This window comes from Lepisma saccharinum, chromosome 18 (assembly GCF_977018435.1).
Source record: "Lepisma saccharinum chromosome 18, izLepSacc3.1, whole genome shotgun sequence".
In the NCBI taxonomy this organism is placed as follows: Eukaryota; Metazoa; Arthropoda; class Insecta; order Zygentoma; family Lepismatidae; genus Lepisma; species Lepisma saccharinum.
In genome coordinates this window covers 32,063,874-32,085,433 of record NC_139246.1, presented here as the reverse complement: position 1 = coordinate 32,085,433, position 21,560 = coordinate 32,063,874, and the positions used below count along the sequence as shown (strand labels likewise).

Below are 21,560 nucleotides of genomic sequence, written 5' to 3'. Positions count from 1 at the left end.
TTACTTGATCTGAACCAAGAACACAAAGTAAGTTGTTACCACACCCAGCAGCTGAAATAATAAAACATTAATACACATTGATAATATTATACTTTAATTGATACATACATACATACATACAAATATATATACGAGGTGCATTCAATAAATTACCGGAAAAGTAGTATAAAAATCTAAAATACGATTGTTATATGTTTGTTATTTAGTGAAAGCTATCTGTAAACTATTTATAGCTGGGGCTGTCACTCCGGTTTCCTGACAAACGTACCAGCGACAAAACGTACCACATGTGTTTTTGCGACGAAACTTACCACTCAGATAAACAGCTTCCTGTGAAGGATCCACTAATAACTTTAAAAGTATTTACTCCGCGACAAAACGTACCACTTCAAGGAAAACGCTTTAACTTGCACTTGACATGACAGACAGACATTACAACACGGTGCGCTATCCAGCACCCAGCTAGGTTATTCGTTTTACCTCATTAGTCATTACGACTATGATCTCTTAGGTTAGGTTAGGTTAGGTTAGGCTAGGTTCGGTCGAGTATCGAGAGAATGAGGAAATCCGTTTGCATATACGCATGTGTGCCACTCTGGCCATTTTAAAAACGGAAGAAGTTTATGATGGATGGCTGGAAATACACTCCCAAGCCACAGAATCAGCGAAGCTAACTCTTTTCTTTAATTACTTTGTGAATAGTTGGTTGCGAAACGCGGAAATTCAAATAACAGTGTGGAACTGTCCAAAGCCTTGATAAATTGCGATGGAAATCAGGAAAACTACAGAAAATCGTAATTTCGGTAAATGATTTTTGATGCCGTCCCATAAACTGGTACGTTTTGTCGCATCGAAATATTTTAAAACTCATTAGAAGACCGTTCGCAGGAGTTTGCCCAGGTGGTAGGTGCGTTCTGTCGCTGGTACGTTTTGTTGATGGTACGTTTTGTAGCGTATTTGTCACGCCTGCCTCGTGCACGGGACGCTAGGAAACAGTCACACAAGTGGCGGCACTTTTACAGTAGTACTATATAGGGCAAAATATTTAACCTGCCACGGCTCCCGCCAAAACCTTCTCCGTCATCTGCAAGAAGTTGTTGCCACTGATTTCGGCGTAAGCGAGCAAACATGGCGGCAGGCCGGACTGCGAGTGGTCATTTGGGGTGCAAGCTCAGATGTCTTCGCCACCAGAACATTCACGCCTTTGACAACGTGGTTCAAAGGACACATGAAGGAAGCGGCGGCCCCTGGTAGGCAGAGGAGAAAGCACGTGCCAATGGTTGAAAACACTCACGTGGCGCCCGGAAATGTCGGCTAGCAGAAGGAAATCTACGGTTTGGCGTGAACTGTGCCAGGTTAAATCTTCTGCCCTATAAGCTGGAGCAGCAAAGTGTCGTGAGATTTTTGATGAGTGAAGCCGGGAAACCGATAGAAATTCATCGCCGCATGACAGTTCAGTACGGTGACAACTGTATAAGTCGACCACAAGTGTACGAGTAGGCTGAGAAGTTGAAACAAGGCATAACTGGTGTTGAAGATTCTCCGCTTCCAGGTCGATATATCACTGAAGTCACGGAAAACAACATTGCTCAAGTGGAGGACTTCATACGGGAGAACCGGCATATTACTGTCAGTGAAATTGCTTCCAAGGTGGAAATAATTGTACGATCAGCCTACCATATCAGTCAAGACATAGGCCTACTTTGGTTCAGAAAAATGTGTGCGAGGTGGGTTCCGAAACATTTGACACCGGAAATGAAGGAGAGTCGTGTTGATGTGTGCTGGGAGATTTTACACCGTTAAAAAGCTGACGTTGAGGCATATTTTCATCGTATTGTCACTGGAGATGAAAGTTTGGTTAATTTCTATAAAGCAGAACGTAAGAGACATCCTTCGTCTCCCACACCCAAAGAAGGTGCATGCTCAACGGGGTGCCGGAAAGGTCATGTGAACTTTGTTTTGGGACCACAAGGGGCCAATTCTTGAACATTACATGCCCAGAGGTCATAATGTAAACAGTACCACCTACTTCAACCTTGTGCGCGAGAAACTGAAACCAGCCATTCTGCGAGGAAAACGTGGTCTGGTGTTCACTGGTGTTCACCCTTCACGCCACTTGATGAAGCAAAGTGCGTATTGCAAATAAACACATTTCTAAGATACATTCAATCGTTGGCCTGCTCAATTCAGAAGTACGGGGTGGGCCAAGATAAACCGAACCCAACCAAGTAATAATCATATGAACTGCAAGGCTATTTTATTGTATATTTTTATACAATTAGATCACAGACAGAAGCCTACTCACATGCATTTCTCCGTCTCTACAGGTATTGCTGGAAACGTTGACCACCATGGTCCAGGCACAGGGTGGCCCGATAGATCACGTTCAGTGCGACTAACTGTAACTCGTTCCGTTGAATGTCGGCGATGGCGTTGCGTATGTTCTCTTTCAGTGCGTCAATAGTTCGTGGTTTGTTGTAGTACACCTTGCCCTTCAGGTTACCCCACAAATAAAAATCACAACTGGTTAGATCAGGGGACCGTGGAGACCATAGATCTTTCGAGACTGTTCTGTCAGGTGTGAAAACAGAATGCACTGCTTCCAAGGAGGCGTGTGGGCTGTTGCGCCGTCCTGCTTGAAATACGCGACACGTCGTTCGTGTGGCGTCAATTGTTGTGCAAAGGGCTCGAAGATGTCGGCAATGTAACGCGTTGAGTTCATTGTGTGGGTTGTCGACAGACCAATAACACGTATTTTGCGAATTAACGTAGCCACTGAGGTGAAACCATGCCTCGTCCGTCATGAAGCAGAGGTTTGGATCGAGAAAGCCACTTTCGATTTTCTGCAGTAACCATGTGCAGTACTGTACACGTCTAGCATGGCCTGCAGGCTTTAACTGTTGCAAAGACATGATCTTGTATTGTTTCAACTTAAGGTCCTTCAGGATACGCTGGCATGTTCACGACACTCCCGGCTGTTGTGACAGTCGCCTCGTGGACTTAGTTGGGCTCTGAAACATCCGCTGGCGAATATCTTCCTTCTGCGTCTCGGTCCTTTTCAACGCGGGTATTTATGCTTCTTATCAACCACGGATCCTGTTGCCTCAAACGTCTTTATGAGTTCGTGTATGGATGACTTGGCGGGTGGTGTCCTGTTGAATTCGGCACGGAATTTTTCTTGCACTCCTTTCACTGATCTGCCCTTTGAGCAATATTCCTTTACGATGAATATCCTGGCCTCCTTCGTCAGCTTGATTTTTGTGTCTACGCTGGTGATTAGCTTTACCTCGATTGTTGCCTTCACACGTGTAGGTTTACCCCTCCCGGCCCCTTCCCTCTCTCCGTTCACGATCCGGTCAGGTCAATGTCAATGTGCGTCATTCACAGCATCCTACTTTGAAAACGAAATATTATTATTATTGCGTGTTGCTACATCGAATATCTTCTCCAATTTCGGGTTCGGTTTATCTTTGCCCACCCAGTATATGCTAATGCAAGTTCAATCTCTGAGGTGCTGAAAAATCTTTATCTACATTAGGTTCAACTCTGAAAGACAACATGATTCTGCGGCTCTGTGGCTGCAATACTTTATGATGCTCGACATTCGTCGGAATTTCATTAAAGTCGAGCGTATTGAGAAGTGGTGTTTACATCTTCAATCAGTTACGCATGTGTTCTCCTTATGTCTCATCAGGGGGCAACACCTGTGCTACAAGTGCAGGTCTGTATGTAGAGGAAATGATGAAATTGAACATGTTAGCACCTGGTATCTACGGAAAATACTGCAATGGATTCCGCGTTAGGCAAAGTGACCTGTTTAGAACCGTATTTTACTGCACTATATTGGTTCAATATATTGGCAGTGGCGGCAATTAATGATTGGGGGTCATGGGGAGCAGTTCTTTCCTCCCTGCAATCTCTTAATGCTAAGCCTTGTCTACCAGTGGATTTGGCCAAATTAAACATCTGCCCGAATTCAAATTTCAATACGATTCTCCCTAATTGCAGTAAGTGGAAAGTAAACTGTATTTGACCTCAGTTTAGACACGAAATCGCCACTACTGTGAGCATACATTAAAAAGAACAGAACAACATGCAACGAACGCAAGAGAACGAAACACTGCAGGAGAAATATATATTGCGTTCTTACCAATATAGTAAGAAATAGAACATGTAAAATGTAGGGAAATATATGATTCTCCATTAAGTTACATATCTCCTCAACCTTTGACTCTACGTTTCGACGTAAATTACATAGTTTCTTACATATTTGCGGTTATTTGTGACGAGAACCAACTTTTACGCTAATTCCTCAAATTAAAGAAAAGTTTTGAATCGTCTTAATTTAATTAAGATTTATGGTAGATCTATCAAACAAAAACCATTGTATAGCAAATTTTCTGCTGTTTCACTTTGTTTATCTTCTCCTTTTGTATACAATGCACGGTTTTCGAGATATTATTTTTTATACTTTTCAATGTGAAATTTTGACCTCATTTTTTTCAAGATGGCGGCGAAGGTACAGGTCAGAATGTGGCAGACTCTTCAAATTCGGATTCCTCACATTTTTCTTACTATGAGGGCAGTTGGTTTCATTTCTGTTAAATTAGTTCGTCAGATGGCTTAAAAATTAATTTCCATTTTTTGATCAGACAGTTCGCTTCAGCACAAACGTATTTTCAGTGCAGCTTCTAATTCTAAATCTAAATATATCCGAGTCTTATGTTGAAACTCACCGAGGAAAAGAACTCCACGGACACTGTGAAGAACATGTATCCAGTGATCCTCAATGGCTTCTGACACTGCATCGTAACCACCTTGAGGAAGAGTTTCATGTCGTACGATGTGTTGTACCACGAAGTGTCATACACCGTCCTCAGAAGGGAGCTGCTCTGAAATATAAAAAGTAAGAGAATTACATATTATATTCCAGAGTAAATATACTTAGTGTTCAGAAATCAGAATAGTATAGTTTCGTAACAAATTATTTTATCACTTTACTCTGAAAATTTAAGGTAATAACAAAAGATGGCAATAGTGATGAAAACGAAGACTAGCAGTAAATTAACTTCAATTAACACAACGAAAGTTATGTACATAGAAGTTACTCTTAGTATAAATATGCTGAATTAAGTATTAAGTCAGAATATTATCTTAGCTGTTGATAATGAGAATGAATTACCCCTTTTTGTTATCTTTCCCCAGTCGTCTAATACGTTAGGCCATTTAGTTTTTCGTCAATCGATCGTTATGTGAGACAACCTATTAGTAAGGTACTTTTGTCTAAATTAATCAGTATTACTCTACTCCCTTTGTGATTCTACTTTCCCATGATAGTATCAACAAATAAATAAATACATCAAGAACGTAAACATGAACATGTGACAGTCAGACTTACCGTCATTATTATTATCATTATTATTCATGTATGTAGCGGTAAAAAGACGTGTTGATTCAAAGCGTTGAGAGTTTTAAGTTGTAAGAATGCATATTTGATTTTTGCCAAGCCGACGGGAGGAACGAGACATTCGCTTGTGTTAAGGGTGAGCACCTGAAGGGTTACGCTATGCGTCTAAAGCTTATGAAATTCGACCGTAATGACAAACATTTAAATATCTCGGTTTCCAACGGTCAGATTCATGTGAAACTTATACCAGCGCAGCGGCATGTGTGCAAGGACGGATATGTGGAGTTTCGTCACGATCAAGCGACAATTACGGACGCCAGATCAAATCGGTTCTAATTGATCAGTTTGTGGACAGCGATTGCTATTGAGCTATGGGCGACAGCCAGGCGGAAACTTAATCCGCACGAACTCAGCTTCGAGCACGGCTCGTCCCACTTGGGAGACAATAGAGCAAAGTGGACTGACCCCTTCGGAAGCGTCACTCCAACGTGCGCATAGCGTCGTTTTTCAAAATCTAAATAAAACGAAGGACATGGTTTTTCGTTAGACAGTCTTACCGCGATCTTTGTAGGGAGAGCAGCTCCGTGCTACCTCTCCATAGACAGTCTTACCGCGATCTTTGTAGGGAGAGCAGCTCCGTGCTACCTCTCCATATACAGTCTTACCGCGATCTTTGTAGGGAGAGCAGCTCCGTGCTACCTCTCCATATACAGTCTTACCGCGATCTTTGTAGGGAGAGCAGCTCCGTGCTACCTCTCCATATACAGTTTTGCCGCGATTCTTGGAACGAGAGCACCTTCGTGCTACCTTTCGTGTACAGTGGACTTTGTCGTGTTGTGCGAACACCAGTGTGTGTGATAGGCAGTGAGTCTACACGAGTGCGCCTACCTCAACCGCTGGGGGAAGTTGAAGCGAAACTGTTTCCGTGATTACCTTACGCCATTTATAATTTTTGAGAAACGAGGAACACCGGAAACTATGGCGGGCTAGAGGGAGAAGAGAGATGAGGGCGTTACGTCGATTCGCCTGATGTCAGAAGAAACTACGCCGATGATGCCTATCCGCCGCCATGGAGAGAGAGAGAACGTCGAACGCCGCCCTATTGATACGCCGACGATGCCTACCATCCGCCACGTTGACGCCCCGACGACGCCTACCAGCCGCGACAGAGAGACGTAGAGAGAGATGTTGACGCCCCGACGACGCCGACGACGCCTACCATCCGCCACGTTGACGCCCCGACGACGCCGACGACGCCTACCAGCCGCGACAGAGAGACGTAGAGAGAGATGTTGACGCCCCGACGACGCCTACAACGACCGCTCAGATGCGACGTCCGAACCGCGCCATACCACGGAGATCCACCGATCCCGAGAGGAAGAGGAGCCGGGAAACTAGGTGTTTGAATCCTTCTCGCATCTCCATCGTCGCGACCAAAGGAACCTTTCGCGTGGATACTATGTGTTTCAATCGCCCATAAAGACGCCTGGATGCACCCCGGAAGCTGAGAGATGGTAAAGTATTCATCTGTGTGAACCTTAACACGTGACGGCCCGATTGCTTTAGAGAACGCCCTTGAAATTCGTCGACATTTTGAAAACGCTCACTCAACTCGAAATTTTATATCAAACTCCCGTCGCGCTTGTCATTTGTAATCTATTCGTCTCAGGTCAATTTTTCTTATTCCTTGTGATATTTTTTTTTATGATCTTAAATTCATTGTTGTTTGTGCTCCTTTGTATTTGTTTAAAGTGCGTACTATTAGAGTAAAGCGCCGCCCGCTTAATTGCATATTCTACTTGAGGTTTGTTCATTTTTATGTGTGAGCGCTGTGTCGCTGCTAGCTATGTCCGGTCGCATATGTGATTATTTGTTAAAGTATTTGCCTGGTAATGTGAATTGCTCGTCGCGGCGAAGTGTTTAAGTCCCGCCTGCTAGAGAGTATATGTTTGCGTCACTCAACGGAGGTTATTTGTTATGTTTGGAACCACGTGAGGTCTTGTAAAAGGAAAACGTCCGCCCACGTGAATGTAATTGCCGTTGAGGCGCCTTTGTTTATACTGGTCAAGTAATGTATGGTCACCGCGCCGACTAGTTTCTTTTTTAAAAACAAAAGGTGAAGTTAAGTAAGGGCTGGCTAGGATTTAAGTAGCACTGGAGCAAAATCACAAATGACCTGATTAGACAAAAAGTAAGATAAAAATTAATTGAGAATGCAATAATTAGGGCTTGTCGTCATAAAACCTGTACATGTCATGTATAATTTCTTGTGTCGATGACCCCATGAGGTTTGAATCTGAGAGAGAATGTGAGAGTGCAAGTGTGGGGACCTGTAATGATTCCATTTTTGTTGGTTATGAATAGAATATACTTTTTATTTTCATGTTAATTTTGGGCTATATCATTTTCGTATGCATGTCGCTACCCGTGATTTTCAGGTATGCAGCTAGCCGCTTCCCGGCTACAGGTAAAGAGGTGGTAATTTGAAAGTACATATGTCTTTGTTTTTATTCGATATGGCGTATCACTATGCACTGTTGGTCACCGGTTCCTACACACGAAATTAACCTGGACCGTAACGCTATTTCGCTTGTCCGAGGGAGATTTTGCCGCCTCTATTTAGGTAGTGGTAGCATTTGTTTTCCCGGGCAAGGGAGGGTGTTTCATTCATTCATACAAACAATTACTTACCTCTTGTATTAATAGTTCCCCAAATGCGCAAAAGATGTATACGAAGCCAAGAAAGTAGAGAAATAGACCAATTAGGCTAATGGCGTACATCGACACTCCTGTTTCCTGTCAAGATAAATTGAAAATAATATCCTGTGGATTGGTATTAATTACAAGTGTATAAACAGTTTTGTGTAGTTTCAGTAGTATTTTAATTTGCCACACATAATTCATTAATATTATTTAATTTTAAAACACAAATTCTAATGTAAAAGACTATAGATTTTTTCAGTTCTTAATAATTTCACCTATAATTGAAAGTATTGCTTACTATAATACAGGGTGCTCGGAAATTCCCCTTACAAACTTCTAGGGCATGTACTGCCTACCCGATTGCATACCAACACAGGAACATCCGACACATTGTCATGGTTGTAGCACGGAAAAGGTACGTTTCCGGACATGGGTTCCTATTCCAAATATTGTCTACTCAGTCCCCTCTACTTGCCCTAGACGTTTGTAAGGGGAATTTCCGAGCACCCTGTATACGTTCGATTTTTGTAGAAAACATAATGTCTTCTTAGCTGTTTTCAATTCTTACGGCTGGCGTTCTACAAGCTGGGAAGGGAAGTGGGGAGCCGGGAAGGGACCAATCCAGCGCGATAAGAAACGCAGCAGCCTGTGGAACGAGGAGCACGTAGTACTTATTCCCTACAGGTCCTACATCTCGCCCCACCGCTCTTGTCTGGTTGGTCTGCTGCGTATTCCCCGCTCCTCACTTCCCTTGCTAGCTTGTAGATCACTAGCTGTAAGAATTGAAAGACCTATAGCTAAGAAAACATTATTATTTTTAGAAAAATCGAAAGTATATTATGGTAAGCAATCCTTTCAATTATACGTGAAATTATTACTGATTTTACGTACTTTGATGCAGCTACATAATAATCCAAATCACATCGCCAGATGGTAAACAAATGCTTTCCAGTAATTTGATTTTTTTTTATTTTCAAAATGTTTCATTCACACAAGGATTACATACAAAAAATGAACTCAAAGCAACTGATTCTTTAAACATGGTTGCAATTGTGAACAAAATATGTCTAAAATTAGGTTTAAACTTCCTCAGAAAAAGAACACTTGTTAACAGATTTTTTGTAGGTCATGACACGACGCTCCAAGAAAGTCGTGTAACATATATTAGATTTAAGCAGGTAATAAATAGTACCGTGAAAGGACGTCATAAGCCGAGCCAAGTGTATTTTCCAAAGTTTGGCTGTGGTAGGTTTAAAGTATGACCTGCTGAAACACAGTGGAGCATCGAGAAGGTTATGGTGCGTTCAGCATCTTTTGAAGTGCCCATGAGGTATAATAACACATGGTAGCATGTAGCATTTCACATATAAATATGTATAAATGTATTGTGGATAGTAGAAACACACTCAACTCTCCCCTTCCCCGAACTGATTTTCTTCCCAGGTTACGTTCCCATTGAAATCTGTCTATCTGATACGTTCTAAGCACAATTACTTCACGCGTCGTATTATTATACTATTAATATTAACTTAATAATACTCAGCGGTGAACGATGAGACTCGGTGAAGTACACAGACTCCTCTCAGGTACAGGGATAGTGTTAGGCAAAGACAATATTCACAGCACAGAGAAATAAAACCACATTACTGCAGTATGTATAAACGGAAAGGTTTTATTCTTTATTTATTGCAATTATAATGCAAATATACTTGAGACGAAGGCGAGGATTTCGCTTTGCCGATGAATTGACTCAACTAAAACGCATAAACTCAATGCGTGGCTATCGGCAAGCCTATGATCACATAGACCTAGCTTGCGCCCCGAACTACCACACCAAGAGATATGCAATGATAACTGAGCCAATATTTGCTCTTTAGCCCTTTTATTTCCAAATTAATCCTTAGACTAGCTTTATTGTTGAACGTAGAATGGTTGCAGTATTGTGCATATCATCAATGCATGGCTATCGGCGTACCTATGTTCACACAGGCCTAGCTTGCGCCCCGAACTACCACACCAAGATGTATGCACAACACCGAGGAGTTCGTTTTAAGTTTTAAAAGCTTCGTCGATCCGTGGCGAAAAAGCAGGGGGGGCCACTCCGCGACTTGCACGTTATTGGCTAGAGCTTGTGACGTCACCAAGCGGACACGAGCGGTTGAAAGCTATGCGTAGAATGTAGCAGATGGCCCATGAAACGCTGTGTTTTCATGCATCTTTTGATATTATACACCAAAGCTGTTAATTTGATTTGACAGCAAGAGATCAAATACGCGATAGAAGAATACATTTATTCCAAAACAATGCATAGTTTATTTTTTGCGTGATATCTTGTCCCTGCAGGCTGTAGTCCACTGCCGGCTTTTCTTTCCAGCTAACCTATTGCATTTATTTTAAATGTCTCATTCTAAGGAAAGTTCTTGTCCGGGCATATTCTGATATGTCTTTTTACTGAATGTCCTGGAATTTCCCTTTAATATTTTTACGCTACTTTTCAGATTCTCCAGTTGATCGCCACGATGAGGATAAATTTGTTTTTGTTATTTAGTGTCTTCTTCCACTTTTGGCTAATCGCGACAAACAGGATGAGTGATGATTAGTTTAAATTGATGAAGGGACACTCGCAGCAGGCACGTATCCAAGGGGGAGCTTAGGGGGCTCGAACCCCCCGAAAGTTTGCGGTTTACAATAGTTAAAATGAGGTTTTTGGTTTCTTGTGGTGTGAAATAAAATAACGTGACGATCATTTAAGGAGAGAAATAATTATCGAGTCAAGCACGTATGCAAGGTGGGAATCAGGGGGCTCCAACACCCCATTCAGGAAATTACGATACATAAAATTAGGTTCATGGCTTCTTAAATAATGTGATGATAATTTGAGATAAATAATTTTCGAGCCAAGACACAGAATGTTCTATAACCCTGTTATTGTTAATAACGCGCACCCAAGGTGGGATCAGGGGACTGGAGCCCCCCTTAATTTTTTCAGTTTACACAACATAAAATTAGTTGTTTTTTTTGGATTTGATTTATTTTATTTTACTTCGCGTTTTGTTCCTCTTAGCTAATTTACGAAGATGGGAATGAGTGATGAAATGATGAAAATGATAAATGGACATTCACATACAGCCATGGCTGAGCGGTATTCGAACCCGGAACCCTTGGTGTCGCAGCGCGATGTGCTAACCACTCAGCCACAGGATCCGGCAAAATTAGGTTTTTGTTTTCTTCAATAGTGTGCCGATAATATATAAGGAGAGAAATACTTACCAAGGCAACACGGAGAATGTTCTATAAGCCTGTTGTTGATAATATTGCATTAAAAATTTTCGGTGTTGTCGCAACACTATGCAAAGACTTGTCAGCATTTGGAAGCTGCAAACGTAGCGCCACACGTAGGACGATTCATTGTAATTTTTTAATCTCTGGAAAGCGCGAGAGGGAACGTTCTTGAATAACAGAAGGAGTCGAACTACTTGCAACATGAACGAATCGTTTTATCTGTGGAACGTTCTAGAATATAATGAGGTTAAAATACGCGGCTTCAATTTCCAGGTTGATCTGTACAACAGAATCGGTTAATGAGTATTCAAAGATAAGTGTGATTGTTCATACAGTCTATTGGTGGCTTTATAAGATCTAGTGATTCGAAAATCAAAAGGACTAAATACCATAAAGTAACGAAGTCTACTACTAGTTCCAGTTCGGGTCCAAAGCAGAAGACATTAACGACAGCGGAATTTCCGGAGCCTCAGTGTAGTGCTAGTTCGGGTCGAGGGCCGAAGAGATCGAAGGTCTCTCTCTAAAGTGAATATTTAAGCAGTAACGGGTATTGGAGCGGTTAATTAAAAAAGAAATAAGCTGCACAGATCAACTGAAAATCAAAGTTTTGAGTGATGAGTTAGTTGTGCCCGGACCAAATTTTCCCAGAATTTTAGAAGAGGAGGGTTATGCATACAATTTTTGGTGGTCAGTCCTTATTTTGCCATCTTTTCCTCTCTTTGACGTTCATTTTTTTAAGGAATACTTGGTCAAATATGGTTATGACCTCACCAACCCTCCCTTGGGCACGTCACTGGAGATAAATGAGTAAGCATTTAATCATATTGGGAGAAGAAACACTAGATGTGTTGGGATCGGAAGGGTTTTCATTGTGAATTAATTTTTCGAACTGTATTCGAGAAGACTTACATTGTTTTGTGCCAATATATGACAAGACTGGGGAAGTTGTGACAGACAATTGTGAACACTTGCGAGTGCTTAGGCCTCAATATGAATAATTTGGTGAGTTTCGGCTTTTATAAGAACTGTAAACATGGGAGGACAAGACACAGTAGTGGTGTTCAGGCTCGAATCAGAGAGAAATATTCGAGAAATTTCTGCGTCCAGTTCGCAGCCCACAGTTTGAGTCTCGCGTTGTCGAGTGGATTGTCCATCCCGTGCGTGTGTAACAGCTTCGTAAAAACACTCGAAGACGCCACAGATGTTTTGATGTCTGATTATAAGAAATGGACAAACACACATACTGAGATGGTTCCGGCACACAATGTTAATGCATGGAAACAGAGGAGTTGAGTGGTAAAAAATGTTCCGATTTCACGTTCTGAATAATTTGGCAGCCTTGAACAGTGGCGACGATTTTGGGGATAGTTGCTCCCCATTTTTTTGCCTTCACACTATGACCTCTTTATGCTAACCCTTGTATACCAAGGGAAAAGAAAGTAAACTTTTCTTGCACCCCCCACTCCCGTTTTGAACCCAATTGCCACCATTGGCCTTAAACATGCAATTGTGAGGTTCTATCTATACCCCTTAAAAATATGGTGTTTAGTCCCCCACGAAAGAAATTCCTGGATACATGCCTGACTCGCAGAGAACACCTATGCCCATGCTGGGATTTGAACCGGGAACTTCGGAGGAGAAATCGAAAGTCGACCACTTAACGCCCTCGGCTACCGAGCCGGCGAATGAATTAGATAATGGCTATTGTATAAAGGGTGTCTTTTCGGGAAACATTCAAGTAGCAATATTTCTTCCAGGTAATATATCCTAGGAACTTCATTCTTGCGGGCTTACTAGGTTCTGGCATGTGGGCCAAGAATCTGTGTAGTACTCTGTACTGTTTGTGATCCACATGGATTTGTGATCATCCATTTCATCTACTCACCATTCATTTTCATATTTGCGATTAGCCAAGGGCTAAATTATACTTGAAATAAAACAAAAGCAATACAAATACAAAACAAAAATAATGGAACGATTATGCTGCTACGTTTTCCTGTATTTTAGGCACGTCAGAGATTGCTTTTCGGTCGAATGATACTTCTAATAATCGGAGGTAAATGCAAGCTGAGAATTATAATTTGATCTCTTATCCACCTGCGTTGAGGATCTAAATTGTTGGATTTTATTTGTAACAATATTTACTACTGCGAGGAATTAAAAAAAACTTACGGCTAATTTCGTCATTGGCTTCCTATTCTGTAATAGTTACATTTGTTGTAAGAACATAATACATTAATTAATTTACTTTGTATAAATTTTACATTATCCATCGCTTTTCCTAATTAAATCTCATACCATATCCAACACACACATAAAATGTGTTTTACTAATAATACAGGTAGGTTTGGTTTGAGTTGGTTTCTTAAGTCTACTTTATGAAGTAAGGCTAATTGGGACTGGACCCACAGTTTAAAGTGGGATCCGAACCACTTTGTGCCTCCACCGGGAATCGAACCCGGGACCCTTTGATTTCAAGGCGATGACGCTACTACTGCGCCATCGGTGAGGACGTGTTCCTTGCATTTTTCTTCCAGACGGCCAAGGGTACTTGCAAGGGGCACAGAGGGGCAATTGCACCCTTCGATTTAAAATTTTATACAAATAAAAATACATTTCGTAAAATTATCTTGCTCGCTTCGCTCACAATTTCTCCTATTCTTATAGTCCAAGTTCAGAGCCATAGCTATATGGGGCGGCGGGAGTCGGACCTGGGAGCCCCCGTAAAATTATTTGCGCCCTATTAAAACAATTTCTTTCTATGAAACTTAATATCAAATATTAATGATGACATTGTAATCCAAGAAGTCATTGGTCAATCAAGGGATTCCTATTTTTTGTCAGGTGTCGAAACATGTATTTCAACTATAATATAATACAATTCACACAATATTTTGCAAAATGGTTAACATAACCAGTAGGCAAACATTGTCTGTAGTGATGCAAGAGTCTCCCCTTTGAAGGAAATAGAGTCCGTGGTGGACTAAGGGACCCATGTTTTAATGTTTTAGCAAGGTCAAAAAAAGTATTACAATTTTTTCCACAATTCAGCAAAGTGCAGATCCTAACCATTATTATGTAATTAATCCGATTTTGCTTGTACAACACAATACAATGGTGTTGTTGGATTCTCGATAGATTCCTTTCTGCGTAAAAAATCTTGCATTCTGGAAACTAGAGGGAATCATTATGAAGCATGATTTATAAAGGGCTCCCTTAATCAGTTCTGCAGAGAAGCCCAAAGCTGTTGTTAGTCATCAATTAACATTATCGACCTGTAAATATCAAGTAGGGTGAAGGCACATAATGGTTCGGATCCCACTTTAAACTGTAGGTCCAGTTCCAATTAGCCTTAGTGTGCATAAAGTGGACTTAAAACACCAAATCAATCAATTACAATATCCAGTAGGTACAGTCCCTACTAGCCTGTTTATGTTAAATTTATATTCTTTGGCAACCTGGAAAGGTCATTATCGAAATATTGCTATTTGATGTTGCTCGAAGTTTTTTTTTCTTTGTTCGTTGCAGTTTCAAGATACTATCCCTTTTCTGTTACTTATAGCTTTTGGGGGAGGGGGGCAAGTGCCTCTGTGTACCCTACCATAATATGTGCCAATGCGACACAATATATTAAAAATTTGCCCCCTCTAGGATTGACTTCGCCCCCCCCCCCTCACACACAAAGAATTCCTGGCTACGGGCCTGATTGAATAGCTTCTTTGGTCATTATTTACATGACAGCTCTTTTCATTGATTGACGAGAAGATTGAAAGGATGTGCCGGGGAGAAACGCCTGTCCTGTAAGTCGTACATTATATTTTCAGCACAATTTCTCAACAAACGCGCATAAAGTAAAGTAACAGTGCAATTGTTAATTAGTGTTCGCTACCTACGAGATGTTCAAAGTATTATTTTCGCGGACGATGTTTCAACTTCAAAGCTAATAAATCTTATCTTGCACTCAATATTCAATGAAGCAATACTTAGAAACTGAGTTCCGATTGTGTAAAGGTTTTTGAAAGTTGCATACGTGATGATACGGAAGGCGAGTGTGGAAGATAAGGCTGGAGGCGCAACCACAAGTTTGTATCTGGAGGGAGAAAGTACCAGGATAAACGTACCAATAATAATAATAGTAATAATAATATTAATAATGGCATTGTTATTACTAGTGGTAGTAGTAGTAGTATCAAAGACGTTATTATCCTCATAAATTACGCAAAAGGGAGGTAGATGTCTGTGCTAAAGCATTTATTTGGAAAAAACGATTTGAAATATTTTTTCAACACCAGAAATTTTACATTAGCTAATAATTGAAAACAAGCACACAAACTGTAAATTTTGAATGGCAGAAAATGAATGATAAGTGCATGCCTAAGATATTTTTTTGTACATATAACATGTATAACTTTCATATGTTTTACACATATGCAACATGGAGCGACATAAAATAAGAAAATACATATGCAAGATGCTAACACTAAATTATGTACGTATTCAAAGCTTTTTTCATTACATATATACAAAACATATTATTTAAATACATCACATTACAAAAAACAATTATATTGCGAGCGAAGCGAGGAAGAAAATTTTTTGATCCAATTTTTGCAATTTGAAACAATATTGATTTAATAAGGAACAAATAATATCACATGGCGCCAAGGCATTCTCTCTTTCACATTTCTTAAAAATTAGATTATTTGGCGCCCATGGCCGACTCCCGACGCCCCCTAGCTACGTCTCTGAACTTGACGAGACTGAGAAAAGCTGGCACTGCAAGCAAAGCGAGCAAGAAAATTTTACGAAAAGTATTTTTATTTGTATAAAATTTGAAATAGAAGGGGGCAATTTCTCCTCTGTGCCCCCTGCAGGTGCCTTTGGCCATCAATGTTTGCCCCCCCTAGAATTGACTTCCGTCGAAGGCTGGGGGACCATGCCCCTGCTCTCCCCTGTGGTTGCACCACTGAGTAAGTCCGAAATTTGGAGGAACAAATTGAATCAATCCTGCTACAGCAACTTTTTGGGAAGCGATGATCACTTTATTCCAGGCGATTTTCTTCTATTATTATTGCATGTGGCAAGAGCACAAACAGGTTGATTTGTTCTCATTCTACCGGCATTCAAGAAAAAGTGTGTATAAGTAAATAATCGACAAATTTATCTCAAGCTTCCGTATACGATAACGAAGTAAATTCCATTCTGTCCGCTTAATGACGTCATAGCGCGCACAGCATCATGGGAATAAATCTCGGAACCTCGGGAATGGCATACCTTATAAAGGTACCTTGGCGAAAAAGTGTGATGATTCTTACGCGATATCCTCGCTTTTATACTATTTTCGAGAACACAGATTAAAGTACAGATGAATCATTCACTATCTACAAAAGGATACTATCAACAAAACTGACATCTATACATCTTTAGAAATACAAATTCGTATAGTGCACTCTTGCAAACATGAAGATACATTAAACTACTCATAACAGAGCATAAAATACAATAAACATTAAACAAAAGATATATATATTACAAACAGGGTGCAATATTACATATAATAACAAAGAAATTACGCTTTCTTTTACAAAGATAAATACATTAGTGACATATCTTCTACTGGTGACGTCACATAAAAATGTGGATCATATCATATGAACCTAGCTGAAATCGAAATCTATTTCAGAACTCCAGTACATCTAGAAGAAAATATAGTATAGCATAGTATACTGTGTATGAACGTATATATACAGGTTGTTTCGTAAGTTCATTTACAACGCTTGGGAGGTGATAGTACGGGTGAAAATAAGGTGGAAAGTTCATGTAACGAAATTCCGGAGACGGCTTTGTTGCCGAGTTATTGACGTTTGGAAACTGTCTAAAATGACTTTCCGAAGTGAATAATGGCAAAACGGGTGAAGAGAAGTCGTCGGTGTTGGGTGGTCCACTAAGAAATTGGGTACGCTCTTGTCAAAAAATCACTCGGCAATGTTGTGCAATGTCGGCGCAAGGGATTCCCCAAAGGACGCGAACGAAGATGTTGACGGGAGTGGGGTGGGTGTGCGTTCTGCGTGAGCTGGTATCGACGAAAATTGGCATGTATTGAAGGGCAAAAAAAAACAAAGAAAATTTCCTGAGCGAAGGGCACCATGAATTAAAAACGAAAAAAAAAAATGAACTGTCATAGGTTGCATACCCTGAAGGGCACACAGTATGCTTAATGGAGATGTGAAGGGAACCTCATCATAGACGATTTTCAAAGTGTCCATCATGTACTTCCAAGCAGAGGCGACAACGGCGAATCAAGGATTGTCTAGTGCGACCCAACAACCCCGGCGTTTCTGCTATCAATGCTGCAGCTACATTGATACGGGCAACGAGGTCCTCGGCTGACACGACTGGTGTTTCGTAAACGAGGCGTTTCATCTCTCCCCAGAGGAAGAAATCCAGGGGCGTAATGTCAGGCGATCGAGGTGGCCATGGCACAGGCCATCCCCTGCCAATGCACTGGTTGTGGAATACGGTATTGAGGAAATGACGCACATTCCGATCGAAATGTGGGGGTGCACCGTCATGTTGAAACCACAGTCTATGTCTCAGTGCCAAGGGCACGTCCTCTAGTACTTCAGGCAAAACCTAACTGAGAAATGCTTGATAAGTGGGTCCACATAGGCGAACAGGGAGAATGTACGGTCCAATCAAATGGTCATGTAGTAACCCGCACCACACATTCACTGCAAATCTGTGCTGATGTTGTGCCACTTGCAGTGCACGTGGATTTTCATGTTCCCACACATGACTGTTTTTACTATTAACACACCAGTTTTCGTGAAGATAGCATCATCAGTCCATAGTACCGTATTCTCAAAATTGGGGATAGTTTAAATTTGATGAACAAACCATTGGCAAAAGTCCTCACGTGGGCCAAAGTTCCGAGGTAAAAGATCTTGCACTTTCTTCAATTTGTACGGTTTCATCCCACCTACTGCCAGGACTCGCCACACATTCACATGGGAGGTGCTTCGTTCGTGGGCTAGTGCTGGTGCCTGGATGATCCATCACTGCAGTTAGCACATCTTCCACAAACCGTCGTGTTCGCACACTTCACGGTCGTCCAACTTCTCGACGAGGTGGCAACAATGATCCTGTTTCCCGAAGTCGAGTGTCTACAGTTTGAAATAAGGTGTGCGATGGTAACACCCTATTTGGAAAACGTGCCCCATACAGACGCCTTGCAGCACGGATATTACCTCCAGCCTCACCATAAATCAGATGCATGTCCGCAGTTCTTGGGACGTGTATGCAGCCATCCCTTACACCGGGCTACAAGTGTTTAGGGCCGTTAACACTAGTACACTTCACAGAACACGATGGGCTGTGGCTAAGAATTAACACTTAACACTGCTAGGTAAAATGTTTGCCCAACAATACTGTCCAAGAACCTCACGTCTTTCCATTCAACAATGAATGTTTAACAACCTGCTGCTGGCACAGCACCTGAAGCACGAATGGTACAGACACGTGCGCTCCTTCATGAGGAAAGCTACACTGTTGGCGCCACTAGCGGGAAATGTGGTACTTAACGTCAGATCACACAGAACCCCATCTGCCCTTCAGGGTATGCAACCTATGACAGTTCATTTTTTTTTTTCGTTTTTAATTCATGGTGCCCTTCGCTCAGGAAATTTTCTTTGTTTTTTGGTGCCCTTCAATACATGCCAATTTTCGTCGATACCAGCTCACGCAGAACGCACACCCACCCCACTCCCGTCAACATCTTCGTTCGCGTCCTTTGGGGAATCCCTTGCGCCGACATTGCACAACATTGCCGAGTGATTTTTTGACAAGAGCGTACCCAATTTCTTAGTGGACCACCCAACACCGACGACTTCTCTCCACCCGTTTTGCCATTATTCACTTCGGAAAATCATTTTCCTACGTTTCCAAACGTCAATAACTCGGCAACAAAGCCGTCTCCGGAATTTCGTTACATAGATTTTCCACCTTATTTTCACTCGTACAATCACCTCCCAAGCGTTGTAAACGAACTTATGAAACACTATACAGGGTATCATTTTAATGGCGCTCACGGACCACAGAAACGTATAGAGGGCCTCAAAAGGAACATTTATCAGAACCTTCTTTATCGTTGGTGCCTCGATTCGGCTCTACAGTCGTTCAAAAATCCCGTTTTGCAGCCTGAATGTTGAGCGTAAACAGCCACGTGTAAGCTGTGAGTCCAATAAAAATTGTTGTAAATGATGATGATATTTGACGATATTAACCCTTCATTTTGAATACGTTGTTCATATACCATTTTTCCAATCGTTGGTTAACTATCCCCTTCACCTAGGATGACTGCTGTATTTCTGGCTGTGAAACGTTGTGATACCCTGGATGTTCGCCCTACTGGACGCGTGTCTAGCTTCGTCTTACAGCTCATAATATGGCTGGTAGTCTGTCAATTTTCACAAAACTTGTGTTTTTCTAGAAACACTACTGTGCACTGTTTCACCGCAGGAAATTACGTCACAGATTCGATCAAAAGCTGTGTTGGGTTGCCAGCATACAGGCGTCAAAATGGGCCTTTTTGAACGACTAAAACGCCGAAACGAGGCACCAACGAGAATACTTTTTTGATATAATTGATAGCACGATTTATGAAATTCTCTAATGACACATGAGAACGCTGGAGACTCTTAAAGGAGCGCATCGCTTAAAAAGGTTTAACAAACATGGTTTTAGTGTTTTCCATCTATAATTTGTTCTATAAAAAATTAACACGATTTGAATGATGTCAGTAATCATAAAAGAATTGACTTAATATCTTGACGGTGAAACTTGTAACCAGTGCTGGTAGGCAACGATGTGCCCTATCTGCACTTTATGGTAGGTGTTTTTTATGGATGGATATACATACCACAAGCTTTAGAGCAGTTCTTATGATGAACACATGAAAAACAAACTTAAAGATTGATTGATTTGTTGTTTTAAGTCAACATTATGCACCGTAAGGCTAATCGGGACTGGGCCTACAGTTTAAAGTGGGATCCGAATCACTATGTGCCTCCACCGAGTATCGAACCTGAGACCCCTTGATTACAAGGCGACGACGCTATCACTGCGCCATCGGGGAGGCCCTGCAAAATTAAAGAGTTCCGGAATATTTCTATCAAGGAAAGCACTGCTTACAGCTATTAATATTTTCCGTCTTCTCAATATAATAAAAGCCGTCCTCCGTGGCGGAGTGGTGGCATAGCGCACACAAACGTCAGGGGTCCCGGGCTCGTATCCAGACCTGGAAATGAATATATTTGTATGTCACTTCATCATTTCCCTCATATCATCACTCATCCTCATCTTATCAATTATCTCAAAGTGGCAAAAATGCTTAGTAAAATAAACCAAATCAATCTACAATCAAAGCAATAAAATGCTTCCCCTCTCTGAATCTCCCACAGAATAGCTAGCGTTCGTCTACTTGAGACAAACTCTGTCTCCCCATAGAGACGTCACAGCCTTCTTCCACCGTCGGCCCTCCCATGGTGGCCATAATTAACCTTTAAGATACTTTGGCGCAGGAGCGGTTACTGATATTGTTGCAGCGTTGAATAACGACCGGATATTTTACCATGAAATTTCATACTTTTTTAATTTACTTTCCTATTCAATGATTGAACATAAACAAATAATTTTCCACTTAATTGTTTCAAAGAAGCTAATTAATCATGGTCTGTTGAATAGTTCAAGGCCACCTGCAAGTTTTCACAGTATGTGAGAAGACGCACATGTGGCTGTTGCAGCGATGAAGCAACGCCCTCATTTCTACAGTGCTTGCTATTGCAGTGAGGGTACACTGTGTTCTTTCAATCCCCGAGCTTCAGACCGCTGGTCGTTGCAAATCGCCTGCAACAAAGGCTGGGATGATCATTCTTCTATTCGCCGTTAGAGAGCAGCAACGTTACTGTCCTGCGCCGTAGAGCAAGAGACAAAATGGGTAGAGATATATATTTGCTATTGTGGAGGTTCTTAACCTAATTTACTAAACCTACAACCATTATACGGGTATATATACCTAGGTATAGGGTAATTACTGAATTATCAATTGGTATTATTAGTGATTTTATTGGAAATCATCATTTCTTTTATTTTCCATGCATTTAAGCTCACA

General features: G+C 41.3%; 1 protein-coding gene across 1 annotated transcript in view; it reads right to left on the bottom strand.

Moving 5' to 3' along the window:
* Nucleotides 1-21,560, bottom strand: part of LOC146002197 (odorant receptor coreceptor-like) — a 29,538-nt gene continuing 7,978 nt past the window's right edge. The window contains exons 4-5 of the mRNA XM_083139914.1: nucleotides 4,737-4,892; nucleotides 1-51 (exon numbers count right to left, since the gene is read on the bottom strand). Of these exons, the coding sequence (XP_082996040.1) occupies nucleotides 1-51; nucleotides 4,737-4,892 (207 nt within the window). The remainder of the gene's footprint in view (nucleotides 52-4,736; nucleotides 4,893-21,560) is intronic.